Source organism: Papio anubis, chromosome 11, assembly GCF_008728515.1.
Source record: "Papio anubis isolate 15944 chromosome 11, Panubis1.0, whole genome shotgun sequence".
Classification (NCBI taxonomy): Eukaryota; Metazoa; Chordata; class Mammalia; order Primates; family Cercopithecidae; genus Papio; species Papio anubis.
This window is the reverse complement of record NC_044986.1, coordinates 37,619,279-37,635,490: the sequence shown is the minus strand read 5'-3', so window position 1 is coordinate 37,635,490 and position 16,212 is coordinate 37,619,279. Positions and strand designations below refer to the sequence as shown.

The window sequence follows — 16,212 nt, the reverse complement described above, 5'->3', positions numbered from 1 at the left end:
AGGACATGAAGGCAAATGACCCGTGACTTGACATCTGGTAAAAACATCCCAGTTAGGCCGTAGAAACAGCAGTACTGCCACTGCTGGACACTCCCAGCCTCCCAAGCACCTACACATAAGTGCCTGAGGAAGTCAGTCAGTCAAGCCCAGAGGGCCACAGGCTTTGCAGCAGGACTCACTCCCAGGCCATGTGTGTCAGAGGCTTCTAGATCTGACTGTCACCAGTGGCTCACACTCACATAGCAGGCTGGCATGGAAGCCACTACCAACAAAGCAACACAGAGCATGACCAAAGCAACTTTGCCACTCCCTTTCTCACTAGCACACATCTCCCCCCAGGCCCCCACCTGTCATTCTTACTCTTCGTTTCCCAGTTCTGAACAAAAAAGGAAGAAATGCAACAGGGAAATGGTTCCCAACTGGCTTTCATTATAATTGCTTATAGAAACTATTTAAAAATACAGATGTCAGCGTCCCTGGATCAGTATCTGGAGGTGAAACATTTTGATAAGGCCCTACAGGTGATTCTGATGCATAGCCACTATTGAGACCCTCTACAAACTCCAAACTACTTAGTTGCACTATGAACTAAGCTAAGAAGAGACCTCCAGCACCTTCTTCTATAACACACACTGCAGTTAGAGAATCAATGCCACACAGTCATCCTGCACAGGGATGCTTTTCAGGAGAGCCCCATCAACCAACCCACACTGTGTCCCCTCTCTCTCCTCCCTGGCATATTCATCCCCAGGCACTGTTCTAGGGCCTGGATATATATGGGTAAAAATCCCTGCCCTTCTGGAGCTTACATTCAAATAGGGGGAAGCTGATCACCAAACTTAGCTGTCCAGTGCCTTGTTTCCTCCCAACTCTGCTTGCTAAATTAACTCATGTAATAATCCCATCCCTGCTAACATCATCCCAGACCAGATGTCTGGATTTTTATAAGGGCAGTTTCTTGGAAACAAAATGTCCAAGTCAAAGTCTTGAAAAGTAGGAATGTCAATCCAGTAATCAGATGGTAGGTGTTGTTAAATCACACCCAGTAGGCAGCTGCCTACACACGGGTAACTGGAAGAGAGATGTGCCTTGGAGAGTTAATTGCCGGCTATCCCCAAGAGGCTTCTTGTCTTCCCAAGCCAAGTAAGAGCCTGCCTCTCCCCAACTTCATTAATAGGAATGATGGCAGATACCTTTAGCTATAGAGGTCTGGTTTCCTCCTAAGTCCAAAAAGTATCATTCTCATACTTGAATAAAAGTCACAGGCCAGGCATGGTGGGATTACACCTGTAATCCCAGCACTTTGGAAGGCCGAGGAGGGCAGATCACCTGAGGTCAGGAGTTCGAGACCAGCCTGGCCAACGTGGTGAAACCCCATCTCTACTAAAAATACAAAAATTAGCCAGCTGTGGTGGCAGGTGCCTGTAATCCCAGCTACTCGGGAGGCTGAGGCAGGAGAATCGCTCGAACCTGGGAGGCAGAGGTTTCAGTGAGCCAAGATCTCACCATTGCACTCTAGCCTGGGGACAAGAGTGAGACTTTGTCTCAAAGAAAAAAAAGTCACAAAACTCATTACATTTACTAAATGAGTTATAACTTGTCATAAAATTACCTTTGGATTCTTACCTTAGGATCGAAAGGACTCTGAAGAGTAAAGTGATGGAATGGCGACCTAAACACCCAACACATTGGAATCGACAATGTACTTTTATTTTGCGACAAATCCTTCCTAAGCTGGAATTTGGCATAGGAAGCTTTGTTTCATCTGAAGGAGATAATGAATTTGAAAGAATACTACAATTTTATTGGGTTTGTATATGATTTAATGCATTAGTGACATTTGTTTTATCTATGTTGTTAATTGCTAAATAATAGCAGTCTTAAATATTTATTTCTGAAATGCCTTTTATCTTGATCCTTAAAGATAGATGCTGTAGCATTAAAATACACTTACTGAAGAATCAATATTGTTAAAATGTCCATACTACCCAAAGCAATCTACAGATTCGATGCAATCCTTATTAAAATACTAATGACATTCTTCACAGAAATAGAAAAAAACAATCCTAAAATTTATGTGGAACCACAAAAGACCCAGAATAGTCAAAGCTATCCTAAGCAAAAAAACCCACAAAACTGCAGGAATTACATTACCTGACTTCAAATTATACTATAGAGCTATAGTAACCAAAATAGCATGGTACTGGCATTAAAACATAGACCAATGGAACAGAATAGAGAACCCAGAAACAAATCCACACACCTAAGTGAACTCATTTTCAGCAAAGGCACGAGGAAAATACATTGGGGAAAAGACAGTCTCTTCAATAAATGATGCTGGGAAAACTGCATATTCATTTATGCAGAAGAATGAAACTAGGCCCTCATATCTCACCTTACGCAAAATCACATCAAGCTGGACTAAAGAGTTAATTTAAGGCCTCAAACTATGAAATTGCTACAAGAAAACATTGGGGAAAGCCTCCAGGACATTGGTCTGAGCAAAAATTTCTTGAGTAATACCCCGTAAGCACAGGCAACCAAAGAAAAAGTGGACAAATGGGATCACATCTACTTAAAAAGCTTCTACACAACAAAGGAAGCAATCAACAAAGTGAAAAGATTGAGAGAAAATATTCAGAAACTACCAATCTGACAAGGGATTAATAACCAGAATATATGAAGGGCCCAAACAACTATAAGAAAAAAAAAATCTGATTTTTAAAATAAATGGGCAAAAGACTTGAATAGACATTTCTCAAAAGAAGACATACAAATGACAAACAGGCATATGAAAAGGTACTCAACATCATGAGAGAAATGCAAATCAAAACTAAATGAGGTATCATCTCACCCCAATTAAAATGACTTTTATTCAAAAGACAGACAATAACAAATTCTGGAGAGGATGTGGAGAAAAGGAAACCTTCATACACTGTTAGTGGGAATGTAAAATTAGTACAACCACTATCGAGAATAGTTTAGAGGTTCCTCAAAAAACTAAAAATAGAGCTACCACAGGATCTAGCAATCCCACTGCTGGGTATATACCCAAAAGAAAGGACATGAGAATATGGAAGACATGCCTGCACTCCCATGTTTGTTGCAGCACTGTTCACAAGAGCCAAGATATGCAAGCAACCTAAGTCTCCATCGATAGATGCATGGATAAGGAAAATGTGGTGAATATACACAATGGAGTACTGTTCAGCCATAGAAAGAATGAGATCCTGTCATTTGCATCAACATGGATGGAACCGGAGGTCATTATGTTAAGTGAAATTAGGCACAGAAAGACAAACATCACATGTTCTCACTTATTTGTGGTATCTAAAAATCAAAACAATTGACCTCATGGAGATAGAGAGTAGAAGCTTACCAGAGGCTGGGAAGGGGAGTAGGGGGTTCAGAGGGAGGTGGGGAATGGGTAATGGATACAAATAGAAAGAATGAGTAAGACCTAGTATTTGATAGCACAACAGGGTAACTATAGTCAATCATAATTTAATTGCACATTTAAAAATAACTAAAAGAGTATAATTGAATTGTTTATAACACAAAGGATAAATGCTTGGGGGGATGGATAGCCCATTTTCCATGATGTGACTATTATGTATTGCATCATTGCATACCCATGTCAGAATATCTTCTCATGTACTCGCTCGCTCTATATATATATGGTACATACACATATAGTATATATATACACTATGTGCCCACAAAAATTAAAAATTAAAAAAATGCATTTACTTATAAACCAAGAGACTGCAAATGTATTGAAGAATTATTACTAGGACCGTATTGCATGGCATTAACTTGGAAACAGTTATATGTTTTATGATGTATAAATTACAGGTTTTGCAAAGAGATGTCCAAAAGGAAACCACTCTGCAACCAAAAAACTAAAAAAAAAAAAATCTCTAGTCATAGGTCAATTCCCTGTTATTGGTTCTGGGCAAGAGGACTCCAGGCAAGCTTCATTATCTTCTACATGCGAATTACAGTGGTCCTTTGGTATCATTAGGAGATTTATCTCAGGACCCCCACAAATACCACAATCCAGAGATGCTCAAATCCCTTATATAAAATGCCATAGTCTTTGCATATAATCTATGTACATCCTCCTGTATACTTCAAGTCACCTCTAGATTACTGATAATACCTGACACAATAGTTAGGTATTATAAGTAATAATTACAAATAGTTACACTATATCGTTTTCTGTTTGTTTTTTATTGTTATTTTGTTTGTTTTGCAACGAGGTCTCACTCTGTCACCCAGGCTGGAGTATAGTGGTGTGATCATAGTTCACTGTAGCCTCAAACTCCTGTGCTCAAGCAGTCCTCCTGCTTCAGCCTTCTGAGTAGCTGGGGCTACTGTACTTGCCACTATGCCTGGCTAATTTTTAAAATATTTTTGTAAAGGTGGGGTTCCACTATATTGCCTAGACTGGTCTTGCACTGCTGGGCTCAAATGATCCTCCAGCCTTAGCCTCCTGAAGTGCTAGGATTACAGGATGAGTCACTGTGCCCAGCCTGCTATTTTTTATTTTTATTTTTTTCTGGATATTTTCAATTTGTGGTTGGTTGAATCCTCAAATGTGAAACCCATGGATATGAAGGGCCTACTGTACTTCTAAATTTATATATTCAGTCAGGCCACTGACATCTTTTTGGATGGTAAAAAGACATCTCAAACTCAGCAAGTCCATAAACAAACATGGTGGGCATCTAGTATATTGTTAGGGTCCTCCTTTCCTTCTACTCTACCCCAAGCTCTGGGCATCCTTTTACCTCTTCTTCCCTATAAACTGGCTCAGTGGGTTTTTGAAAACCTCAGCCTCCCGAGAGGTAGACTCCGTCCCCTTACCATACAATAGACTGGAGGGTGTCTGCTAGGGAACTCTCTGAGATGAAGTAAGGAATCTATTGGGAGTTGAGTACTTAGGTGGGAAGGGAGGGATCTACAGGCACTATTCACTCATGAACAGGGGGGAAGTTGTTTTTGCTTTGTTTTGCTTTATTTTAAAGCTTATAAACAATAGAAATTTATTTCTCATGGTTCTGGAAGCTGGGAATTCCAAGATCAAAGTGCTAGCAGACCTCAGAAATAATATCACACATCTACAGCCATCTGATCTTTGACAAACCTGAGAAAAACAAGAAATGGGGAAAGGATTCCCTATTTGATAAATGGTGCTGGCAAAATTGGCTAGCCATAAGTAGAAAGCTGAAACTGGATCCTTTCCTTACTCCTTATACGAAAATTAATTCAAGATGGATTAGAGACTTAAATGTTAGACGTAAAACCATAAAAACCCTAGAAGAAAACCTAGGTAATACCATTCAGGACATAGGCATGGGCAAGGACTTCATGTCTAAAACACCAAAAGCAATGGCAACAAAAGCTAAAATTGACAAATGGGATCTAATTAAACTAAAGAGCTTCTGCACAACAAAAGAAACTATCATCAGTTTGAACATCAGAGTGAAGAGGCAACCTACAGAATGGGAGAAAATTTTTGCAATCTACTCATCTGACAAAGGGCTAATATCCAGAACCTATAAAGAACTCAATAAAATTTACAAGAAAAAAACAAACAACTCCATCAAAAAGTGGGCAAAGGATATGAACAGACACTTCTCAAAAGAAGACATTCATACAGCTAACAGACACATGAAAAAATGCTCATCATTGCTCGCCATCAGAGAAATGCAAATCAAAACCACAATGAGATACCATCTCACACCAGTTAGAATGGCAATCATTAAAAAAATCAGGAAACAATAGGTGCTGGAGAGAATGTGGAGAAATAGGAACACTTTTACACTGTTGGTGGGACTGTAAACTAGTTCAACTGTTGTGGAAAACAGTGTGGCGATTCTTCAAGGATCTAGAACTAGAAATACCATATGACCCAGCCATCCCATTACTGGGGATATGCCCAAAGGATTATAAGTCATGCTACTATAAAGACACATGCACACGTATGTTTATTGTGGCACTATTCACAATAGCAAAGACTTGGAATCAACCCAAATGTCCATCAGTGACAGACTGGATTAAGAAAATGTGGCACATATACACCATGGAATACTATGCAGCCATAAAAAAGGATGAGTTTGTGTCCTTTGTAGGGACATGGATGCAGCTGGAAACCATCATTCTCAGCAAACTACCACAAGAACAGAAAACCAAATACCGCATATTCTCACTCATAGGTGGGAATTGAACAATGAGATCACTTGGACACAGGAAGGGGAGCATCACACACCGGGTCCTATTGTGGGGAGGGGGTAATGGGGAGGGATAGCATTAGGAGATATACCTAATGTAAATGATGAGTTAATGGGTGCAGCACACCAACATGGCACATGTATACATATGTAACAAGCCTGCATGTTGTGTACATGTACCCTAGAACTTAAAGTATAATAAACAAACAAACAAACAAAAAAACTGACAAAGAAAAAAAAAAGTGCTAGCAGAAAAGGGGCTCTTGTACATATAATACACCTTCTTGCTCTTTCTTCATATGGTAAAAGAAGCAAGGCAGGTTTTGCTTTGTTTTTAGTAGAATTAGGGGATAAACAGATAACAAAGCAGAAATATAAGCCAAGGTTTAAAATGTGGAGTACCTATGTAAAATAATCAATTTAGTAATACATAGTCTACAATAATGAAACTGGACTAAACCCTGCAGCCCATGCTCAAATCCTAGTTTAACTACTCAGTAGCTTTGACCTAGGGCAAGTGACCGAATCTCTCTATACCCTCTGCTCCATTAGAAAACAGGTATTTTTTTAAAAGTTACCTATTCTATCATTGTTTTGAGGATTATGTGAGTTAATAATTACCATAGCACCCAACACCTATTAAGTATTTAGTAAATGCTATCTATTTTTTTTCTTCTATGTGCCAGGCATTGTGCTGGGCACTGGAGTTATAGTAGTACACAGGACAGATACAGTCTTGTACATCTGCAGAGATTATGGGTTAGAGAGAGACCAGAAAACAGGTAACTGCAATATATTTTATTAAATAAGCTCAGGGAAGGACAGTGTGCTACACAACCACATGGGAAGAGCATGTGAACAGATTTAAGGATCAGGAAAATCCTCCTGAGCTAAGCAATTACAGTGTGAAAGAATGGTTGTCATCTATACATTATTAAATAGGTAATTTTCCGTAGGACCGTGTTCCACAATCCTTTAATCCCGTCATGTAGTAGTCACCTAGTAAACATAAGCTGAATCGATGTTGAATAAATTGTTCTGAAATTCTCACTTAAATCCCCCATATGTAGAATCAAGTAATTTTCTCACCAGCAGTTTGCTGTCTAGAAAGTTTGTGGAATGTTACCTGTGCAGGCTTTGGACTCAGACCTGGTTGTGCTCCTCTCTATCCGTAAAGTAAGGATTATAATAATACCTACCTCATAGGGTTGTTTGAGAATTAAATATGTATGTGAAGCATTTAACTGTACCTAGAACATAATTTAGCACCCACAGACAACTATGATAGTATTTTATGAGTACTATTTCTTTGAGGTTTTTGTGATCTTTTTGCATACAGTAATTCCAGATTACCCAGTTGTAATGTGGGTTTATGTGCTGTTGTGTCTTTGATCCAGGTCACGGGATTTCCCATCCAGATGCCATACACTGATGTACAGTCAATTATTGATGCTGTTTATCAAACTGGAATCCACTCTGCTGAATTTCCCCAGACAGAGTTCGCTTTAGCTGTATACATTCACCCATACCCAAACAACATATTATCTGTGTGGGTCTATTTGGCTTCCTTAGTTCCACATCAATGAAAAGGAAGCAGAGCAAAGTAAAAGATTGTACTATAGGCCTCTAATACCAACAAAAACTTTTCTGGTACCTTGAGATTTTGCTGTTTATTCTCAAGTCCAGCTAAGTGCTGGGCCCAATTTTTTATTCACTTACAGAGTTGGGCACTATGGAGACTCGCACCCCTGAATGAGTCTTTGAGGAGGAGTCTAGATGAACTTCTCACCAGAGACCTCTCCAGGGAGGACCTTTGGATAGTCTGGATGTCTTGGGTCACTGTCTGCAGTAGGTCTTATTCTGGGAAAGAAGCAATTTTGGCCTCTTCTCCTAAGGCCAATGTTTTTCAAATTGTAGAATTCACACCATCTCCATTTGAATCATCTGGAGAGCCTTGTTGAAAATGCAGATTACTAGATCCCACTCAAGACCGGCTGAATCAGCACCTCCGGGAGTGAAGCTACAGAACCTGCATTATTTTCAACAAGCCCCCCAGATAATTCTGATGCACTGTTATGAGGGAGAGCCCAGCCTTATAGAATGTTTTCAGTACTAAACTAAGGCTGGTACGTTTGATGCTGGGTCTGATACAATTCAAGATGGAAGCTGTTTAAGTGGAAAACTAAAGTCATTGCCTCTTGTGAATAAAATGCTTATTTCACTGGTAAAGAAAAAAAAGAAAATCTACCATGTTGGGCTGATGTTGGCTTCTAGAAGCTTCTCAAAAGTTTGCACTTGGGATGCTACTGACATGAAATTCTTACAGCTCCAAGTATTTGGAAGGAACTCCCAGGAAACTCTAATCTAATTTCTCCCAATTCTGTGAGGGAGGAAATGGTCTTGACAAATCTCCGGACTCCTTTTTTCCTTAGTGAGCAGCCCCCAACTCTGCCTCTGGCACCTTTTGCTGCCTTGCTTTCTTAGTAGTGGCTTATCTAGATCCTAAGAGCCCCTCAAGAAAGGCTGGACAGGTCTAAGTAGAAAGCACTATACTTTCTTCTAGTTGATTGTTTTGCCCTTCATTAAAAGAAATGTGTTTATATAATTTCCTTACATTTGACAAAACAACTTGTCAAAAAGAAATAATCAAGGAATATGGATTTCCAAAGGTTGACCAGAGCAATTTTGTATGAGGTAAAGATAAGAGAACATTCACCTCTCCCATTGCAGAACCACTGAGGTTTCTTGGTTCACTCCCACAAGCAGAGAGCAGAGATCCCAAATTTATCTGCAGGGAATACCCAATCTATATCCGTTTCCTAAATGTGCATGGGCTGGTGCCAGAAAAGGCCTCACTTATTTGTGGTCATGTTAGTCTTGGACCAAGCTTGAGATTACTAGAAGAGGCAAAATAGGGACATGGGTGAAGGAATGTTTTTTTCTCCCAGGTTAAAACCTAACTGTATGTATCTTGTGGCATGCATAAGAAAACTGATCAGAATTTTTACTTTTATTTGAATGTTTTTGTTTAAATTTAATGTGAAGTTTTATTATTAAACAAGTCCCCCACTTTGATTGATTTAGCACAAAATGATGCTGATGGAAAGATGAGGACGCCAAAGACAGGCTGAATTCATACAACTTATTTCTGTACAGCTCTGAATATTTACATAGCTATTTTATTAGTTGTTCATGGTTTTTAGAATTGATAGGCTGCTTAAGAGTAGGGTAGCAAGTGTTCATAGGAAAGCATGGAGGACCTTTCTATATTGTATCCTTTTTACATGTGTGTTACTTTTACAATTAAATTTTTTCCTGAAAATCATGAAATTATCTGTAATGAATCTTTTTTTCATTAAAATGTTTCAAAATACATGATTTTAAGTGGAATGTATAATTGCAAAGTTCTATATATCATTCCATAACTAACTACAGGGCATCCGTTACATGCCAGATACTGTGTATTATCTATTTAATAATGTGCTGGAGCACAGTGATGAAAAGACAAAGACTCTACCGGTGTGAGGCTGACATGTTTAAAGGGGAAACAAACCACAGCAAGTAAGTGAGAAGAGTTCAGGGTGTGATGAGTGGTCTAAAGGAAACAAATAGGATAGGATGATAGAGAAGGACTTTGGTGGGGATGAAGGGTGTAAGCAGAGCAGTCAGGGAAGGCCTAAGGAGGTAACATTTAAGCTGATATTTTTAAAATGATTTAACATTAGAATTGCATTCAGTTGCATGTAACAGAAACCTAACCACAGTAGCTTAACCAAACAGGGATTATTTTTCACACATCTGCAAGTCCAGAGGAGGCAGTCCAAGTTTGGTGCAAGAGGCCTACTAACTTCATCCAATTGCTTTGCCATCTCTAAAGAGACTTCTATTTTCTAGCCCAGTGGCTTTCAAATTTCAGCAGGTATAAAACTCACCTGAAGGGCTTGTTGAAACACAGATTGCTGGGCCCCACCCCCAGGGTTTCTGATTCAGTGGGTCTAGGGTGATGTCTGATAATTTGCATGTGTAAGTTCCCTGGTGATGCTGAGATGGCTGATCTGGGGAGCACACTTTGAGAACCTCAGTTCTAGCTTCACAACCATTTTCATGGCTTAAAAATGCAGAAAAGGAACGGGAAGACAGAGGATGCCAACTGGTTCCATTCTTTTAAGAAAGCTTACCAAGAAGCCATGCCAGTAACTTCTACTTACACCCCTTTGGCCAGAACTGTATCACTCCTAGTCATAAGGGAGCCTGGGAGATCAAGTATTTTAAATGGACATATTGCTCTCCCAACTAAAGTCAGTATCCTATTGGTAAGGAAGAAGGAGAGGGTGGCTGTTGGGTAGGCAAATCACAGAGTCTGCCACAGATGAGAGGAAGCCAGTCATGCAAAGACCAGTGGCAAAACGCATTTGAGGTAGAGGGAACTGTGACTGTGAAGTCCTTCAGTCCAGAAAGAGCCGCCTGGGGAGGGGAGAGTAGTAGCACATAAGTCTGGAGAGGTAGATAGGACCAGATCACGTAGGTCTTGGTAAAGAGTTTGGATTTTATTTACAGTGCAATAGGAAATCATTGAAAAGTTTTAAGCAACTGAATAAAATAATATTTTTCTCTTTTATATTTGAAATTACTTTTAAAACTATTTTTTACAGATACTCATTATTTTATTTAAGTGCATAAATGTCATGTTTTTTGAAATGCAGGTTTTATTTTTCTTTCCTGGTTTTCGCTTGGGTCCCTGTCCACTGCTCTTCTCTCCCCCACCCACATTGTTCACTTCTTCTACCTTCTTAGCAACCATGTTGTATGTATCTTTTCACTTCACCAACATTCTCAAACATTCATATGCCAACACACACACATATGCACATATATGCATCTTAGAAAAATGAGATGACACGATGTATGTTTTTCTGTATATTGTTTTTTTCCTTCAAAAATAATACAACCCCTCCAAGTGAACTATTCATGTTTCCTAAAGGATGCATAACATTCTACAGTGTGGGCAGGACCACTGCATACACTTAAGGAGGTTATGCACCACATGACTCAAAAGTTTATGTGCATGGACCCCTAGAGTTGTGTAGTATGTAGAAACCTTGGTTGTAAATGTTATTTATTATAGCTTTTTCAACCATTCCCCTACTGATGAGAATTTCTTTTGGTCCACTTGGTTGACATGTTTATTTTTCTATATCCTTGCTACTTTTGTGTCTATGAGTTCTATTACTGAAAGAGGAATGTGAAGTTGCCAACTGTAATTCTGAGTTTCTCCATTTCTTTTTTTTTTTTGAGAAGGAGTCTCACTCTGCTGCTCAGGCTGGAGTTCAGTGGCACAATCTCAACTCACTGCAATCTCCACCTCCCAGGTTTAAGCAATTCTCCTGCCTCAGCCTCCTAAGTGGCTGGGATTACAGGCGTCTACCACAATGCCTGGCTGATTTTTGTACTTTTAGTAGAGATGAGGTTTCGCCATGTTGGCCAGGGAGTTTATTTCTTCTTTCAGTTTTGTTAGTTTTTGTTTCATGTATTTTAAGTTCTATTGTTAGATAGACACACATTTAGGATTTATGTCTCCTTAATGATCATTACACAATATCCCTCTTTAGTCTTAGTAATTTTCTTTGCTCTGAAGTCTGTTTTGTCTGATGTTAATGTAGCTACTCCACCTTTCTTTTGATTAGGGTTTATGTGTTATATATATTTTCATTTTTTATTTTTAACATACCTATATAACATTTGAAATGAGTTTCTTGTAGACAGCATATACCTGAGTTATGGTTTTTTGTTTGTTTGTTTTTTGAGATGGAGTCTTGCTCTGTTGCCAGGCTGGAGTGCAGTGGCGCAATTTCAGCTCACTGCAACCTCCGACTCCTGGGTTCAAGCGATTCTCCTGCCTCAGCCTCCCGAGTACCTGGGATGGCTGGTGTGCACCACCATGCCCAGCTAATTGTTTGTATTTTTAGTAGAGATGGGGTTTCACCATGTTGGCCAGGATGGTCTCAATCTCCCGACATCATGATCCATCCACCTCGGCCTCTCAAAGTGCTGGGATTACAGGCGTGAGCCACCGCACCTGGACTATGGTACTTTTTATACCCTCTAATAATCTCTTTTTTAATTGGTGTGTTTACACTTAATGTAATTATTGGTATGTTTGGACTTAGATCATTTCATTATTCGCATTTCATTTGCTGTTTCAATTCCACTATTTCCTCTTTCCTGCTTTCTCAGGTTATTTGAACATTTCTTAGTATTTCATTTTAATGTATATATTTTTGATTATGTGTTTTTGTATATAGATTTTTAAGTTTTTCTAGGGATTATCCTAATACACATTTAACTTTTCACAGCCTACACAGAATCTACTTTTTACCACTTTTCAGTGGAATGTAGAAATCTTACCACATATTCTTTTGTTCTTCTGCTTTTATGGTATAATTGTCTAATATATTTTATCTGTTGAAGTATATGCTGAAAACACTAGAAGACAATGTTCACGTGTTTGCTTTTAACCATCAAATGTATTTTAAAGAACTCAGTGGAAAAGAATGTTTACCCAGACATTTATCACTCTGTTGTTCTTCCTTCATTCCTGATGTGCCAAGTTTCCTTCTGGTATTATTTCCCTTCTGTTTAAAAAATGTCCTTTCGCAATTCTTTTAGAGCAGGTTTACTGACAACAAATCTTTGTTTTCTTTCATCTGCGAATGTCTTTAATTTCATTTCTGAATGATATTTTTGCAGGATATAGAATTCTGGGCCTGACAGTTCTTTTCTCTCAGGACCTAAAAAAAAATCTCAACCTTTATTTTAGATTAAGGGGGTATTTGTGTAGGTTTGTTACATGGATATATTGAATGATGCTGAGGTTTGAGATATGAATGAGCCCATCACTCAGGTAGTGAGGATAGCAACCAACAGTTTTTCAATCTTTCCCCCTTCTCTCCCTCCCTGCTGTAGTAGTACCCAGTGTCTATTGTTGCCATCTTTATGTCCATGAGTACCCAATGTTTTGCTCCCACTTGCGAGAATATGTGATATTTGATTTTCTGTTCCTGCATTAATTCACTTAGGATAATGGTCTCCAGCTGCAACCATGTTGCTGCAGAGGACATGATTTCCTTCTTTTTTGTGGCACCTCAGCATTTAAAAAATTTTGTTCTACTTCTCTCTGGTCCTCTTGGTTTCTGGTGAGAGATCCATCATATGTTGAATTTTTCATTTTTCCCCTATAATGTTTTGTTTCTCTCTGGTTGTTTACAATTTTTCTTTTTCTCTAGTTTTTAGCCGTTTTGTGTGTGTGTGTTTTTGTTTTTGAGACAGAGTCTTGCTCTGTCACCCAGGATGGAGTGCAATGGCTTAATCTCAGCTCAGTGCAACCTCCACCTCCTAGGTTCCAGCAATTATCCTGCCTCAGCCTCCCAAGTAGCTGGGATAACAGGTGAGCCTCACCATGCCCAGCTACTTTTTGTATTTTTAGTAGAGATGGGGTTTCACCATGCTGTCCAGGCTGGTCTCAAACTCCTGGCCTCAAGTGATCCACCTGCCTTGGCCTCCTAAAGTGCTGGGATTACAGGTGTGAGCAACTGCGCCCAGCCTAGTTTTTAGCAGTTTTATCATGTATGTGGGTATAGATTTCTTTGAGCTTATCCTTGTTAGCATCAATCACCTGAGTTTCTGAATGTGTTTTTGTCTTTTCTCAAATTAGAGGAATTTCCAGGCATTATTCTCCCAAATATTTCTGTACCATATTCTTTCTCCTTTCCTTCGGAGACTCCAATGACATAAGCATTAGACCACTGGGTACTATCACACAGGTCTCCAAGTCTCTGTTCATTTGCTTCCATCTTTTTTTTTTCAGATTGTACTATTTCTATTGATCTACCTTGAAGTTCACCGACTACTCTGACATCTCCATTCTCCTAATGAGCCCATCCAGTGAGTGTTTTTAAGTTTTGTGGTTTTTTCTATTTTTTTAGTTATAAATTTTCCATCTAATTATTCTTTATGTATTCTATTTATTTGCTGAAACTTCCTATCTTTCCATTCATTTCAAGGAAGTTTTCTCTTCTTGGAGCATTACTATAATAGCTATTTTAAAGTCTTGTCAAATAATTCTCTGTCATCTTAGTGTTGGTGTCTGTTGATTGTCTCTCCCATGAGAATTGAGATTTGTTTTTGTTCTTCGTAGGCTGAGTAATTTGGGTTGCGTCCAGGGCAATTTGAATATGCTATATGTTAGGAGATTTGTGTCTTACTTAAATCTTTTGGAGAGTATTGATGTTTTTTGTTGTACCCAGGAATCAATCTGGTTGACTTTAGGCTGCAAGTTCTGGCTAGCCTTCTGTGGGTTGTGGTTTTGATGTCAGGTCCATTTTCAAAGTCTTTCAGTGCTACTCAGATCTGTCACATGTGTGTGCTGCTTAGTGGCCAGCCAGTGCTCTAAGCAGTTCTCAGAGTTTTTAGTCTTTTCAGAGTGTATCTACGTATGCACAACTCAGAGGTAGCCCAGTTGTTCATAAGCACTTTGTGGGATCATTTTCCAAAGCTGCTCCTCCCTCTCCACAGTCTCCCCAGTACTTTTCAGTTTCCTGGGCCTCCCTTTTTCAGTTCTCCAGCCATAAAGTTGTGGTTTTTAGTTACACCTCTTTGCCCACACTTCCCATTATTGTACCTCCATCCAGAGTAAGGCAGTGGAAAGACAAAGGAAAACAAACAACCACAGCTGTTCTGATCAGATAAGAGGCTTTCCTTTCCTAAGTTCTAGGCACCTGTGGGCCCCTATGACCACTGTTGTGGCTACCACCAATCTGCTGAAGATTGCCTGGGGGCTACAGCAGGAGAGAGAGGAAAGAAAGAAAGAGAGAGAGAGAAAGAGAAAAAGAGAGAAAGACAGAAAGAGAGAAAGAAAGAACGAATGAACAAATGGGAATTGCCTCACTCTGAGCATTAGGAGACTCCTTTGCTGTTCCTCAAAACAAAAGGGATTCTCCTAGGGCTCTCTCTTTCTGTGCCCGGGTGCCCATTTCTAGATTTCAGGCTTCCTGAATCCAGGCTGGGGGATCCTGGAGGAAGAAGGGGTAACTCACCACCAGTTTGGTGATATTTCAAATTAAGGTATTCTTCCCCAGTTGCCTGCTACTATTTACTTTACATTGTCTTCAAATAGTTGCTCATGCAGTCTGTCCAGATTTTATAGTTACATTCAGTGGGAGAGACAGGATGAAGCTGGCTTAATCCATTGTGTTAGCGTTCTCCAGAGAAACAGAACCTACAGAATGTGCATGTGCATATGTGTGTATTTACCTATCTATCTGCATATATATGTGTGTATATGTGTATATGCATATACACAGAGAGATATAGACATATAAACTAAGGAATTATATCTATATCTATAGTTATATATCTATATCTTACATGATCATAAAGGCTGAGGAGTCCCAAGATCTGCTGTCAGGAGCTGGAGACCAGGAGAGTTGACAGGTAGTTCCAGTCTGAAAACCCATAGGCTCAAGATGCAAGAAGAGCTGATGTTTCAGTTTGAGTCTGAAGGCCAGGAAAGACCTATGTCCTGGCTCAAATAAGTTGGGCAGCAGGAATTCTCTCTTCCTCAACAAAGTGTCAACCTTTTTATTCTTTTCAGGCCTTAAACTGATTGGCTGAGGACCACTCACATTAGGGAGGGCAATCCACTTTACTTACTCTATGATTCAAATGTTAATCACATCCAAAAACACCCTCGCAGACACATCCAGAATAGTATTTGACCAAATATCTGGCACCCAGTCTTGGCCCAATCAAGTTGACACATAAAATTAATCATCACATCCATCTTATCCAGAAATAGAATCTTATATAGCATTTTAAGATTTGGAATATTTTTCGTAAATTACAGATTACAAATATCTGTAGATTACAAATACCTGAAACAAATTTTTTATAAAGTAGACTTAAAAACTATCCTTAACAT

General features: G+C 39.2%; 1 protein-coding gene across 1 annotated transcript in view; it reads left to right on the top strand.

Annotated features, from left to right (window-relative positions):
• Positions 1–8,486, top strand: part of CC2D2B (coiled-coil and C2 domain containing 2B) — a 131,225-nt gene extending 122,739 nt beyond the window's left edge. Inside the window, 2 exon segments of the mRNA XM_031652613.1 lie at positions 1,632–1,809; positions 7,634–8,486. Of these exon segments, the coding sequence (XP_031508473.1) occupies positions 1,632–1,809; positions 7,634–7,822 (367 nt within the window). The 3' untranslated portion in view covers positions 7,823–8,486.
• The last annotated feature ends 7,726 nt before the right edge of the window (positions 8,487–16,212 follow it).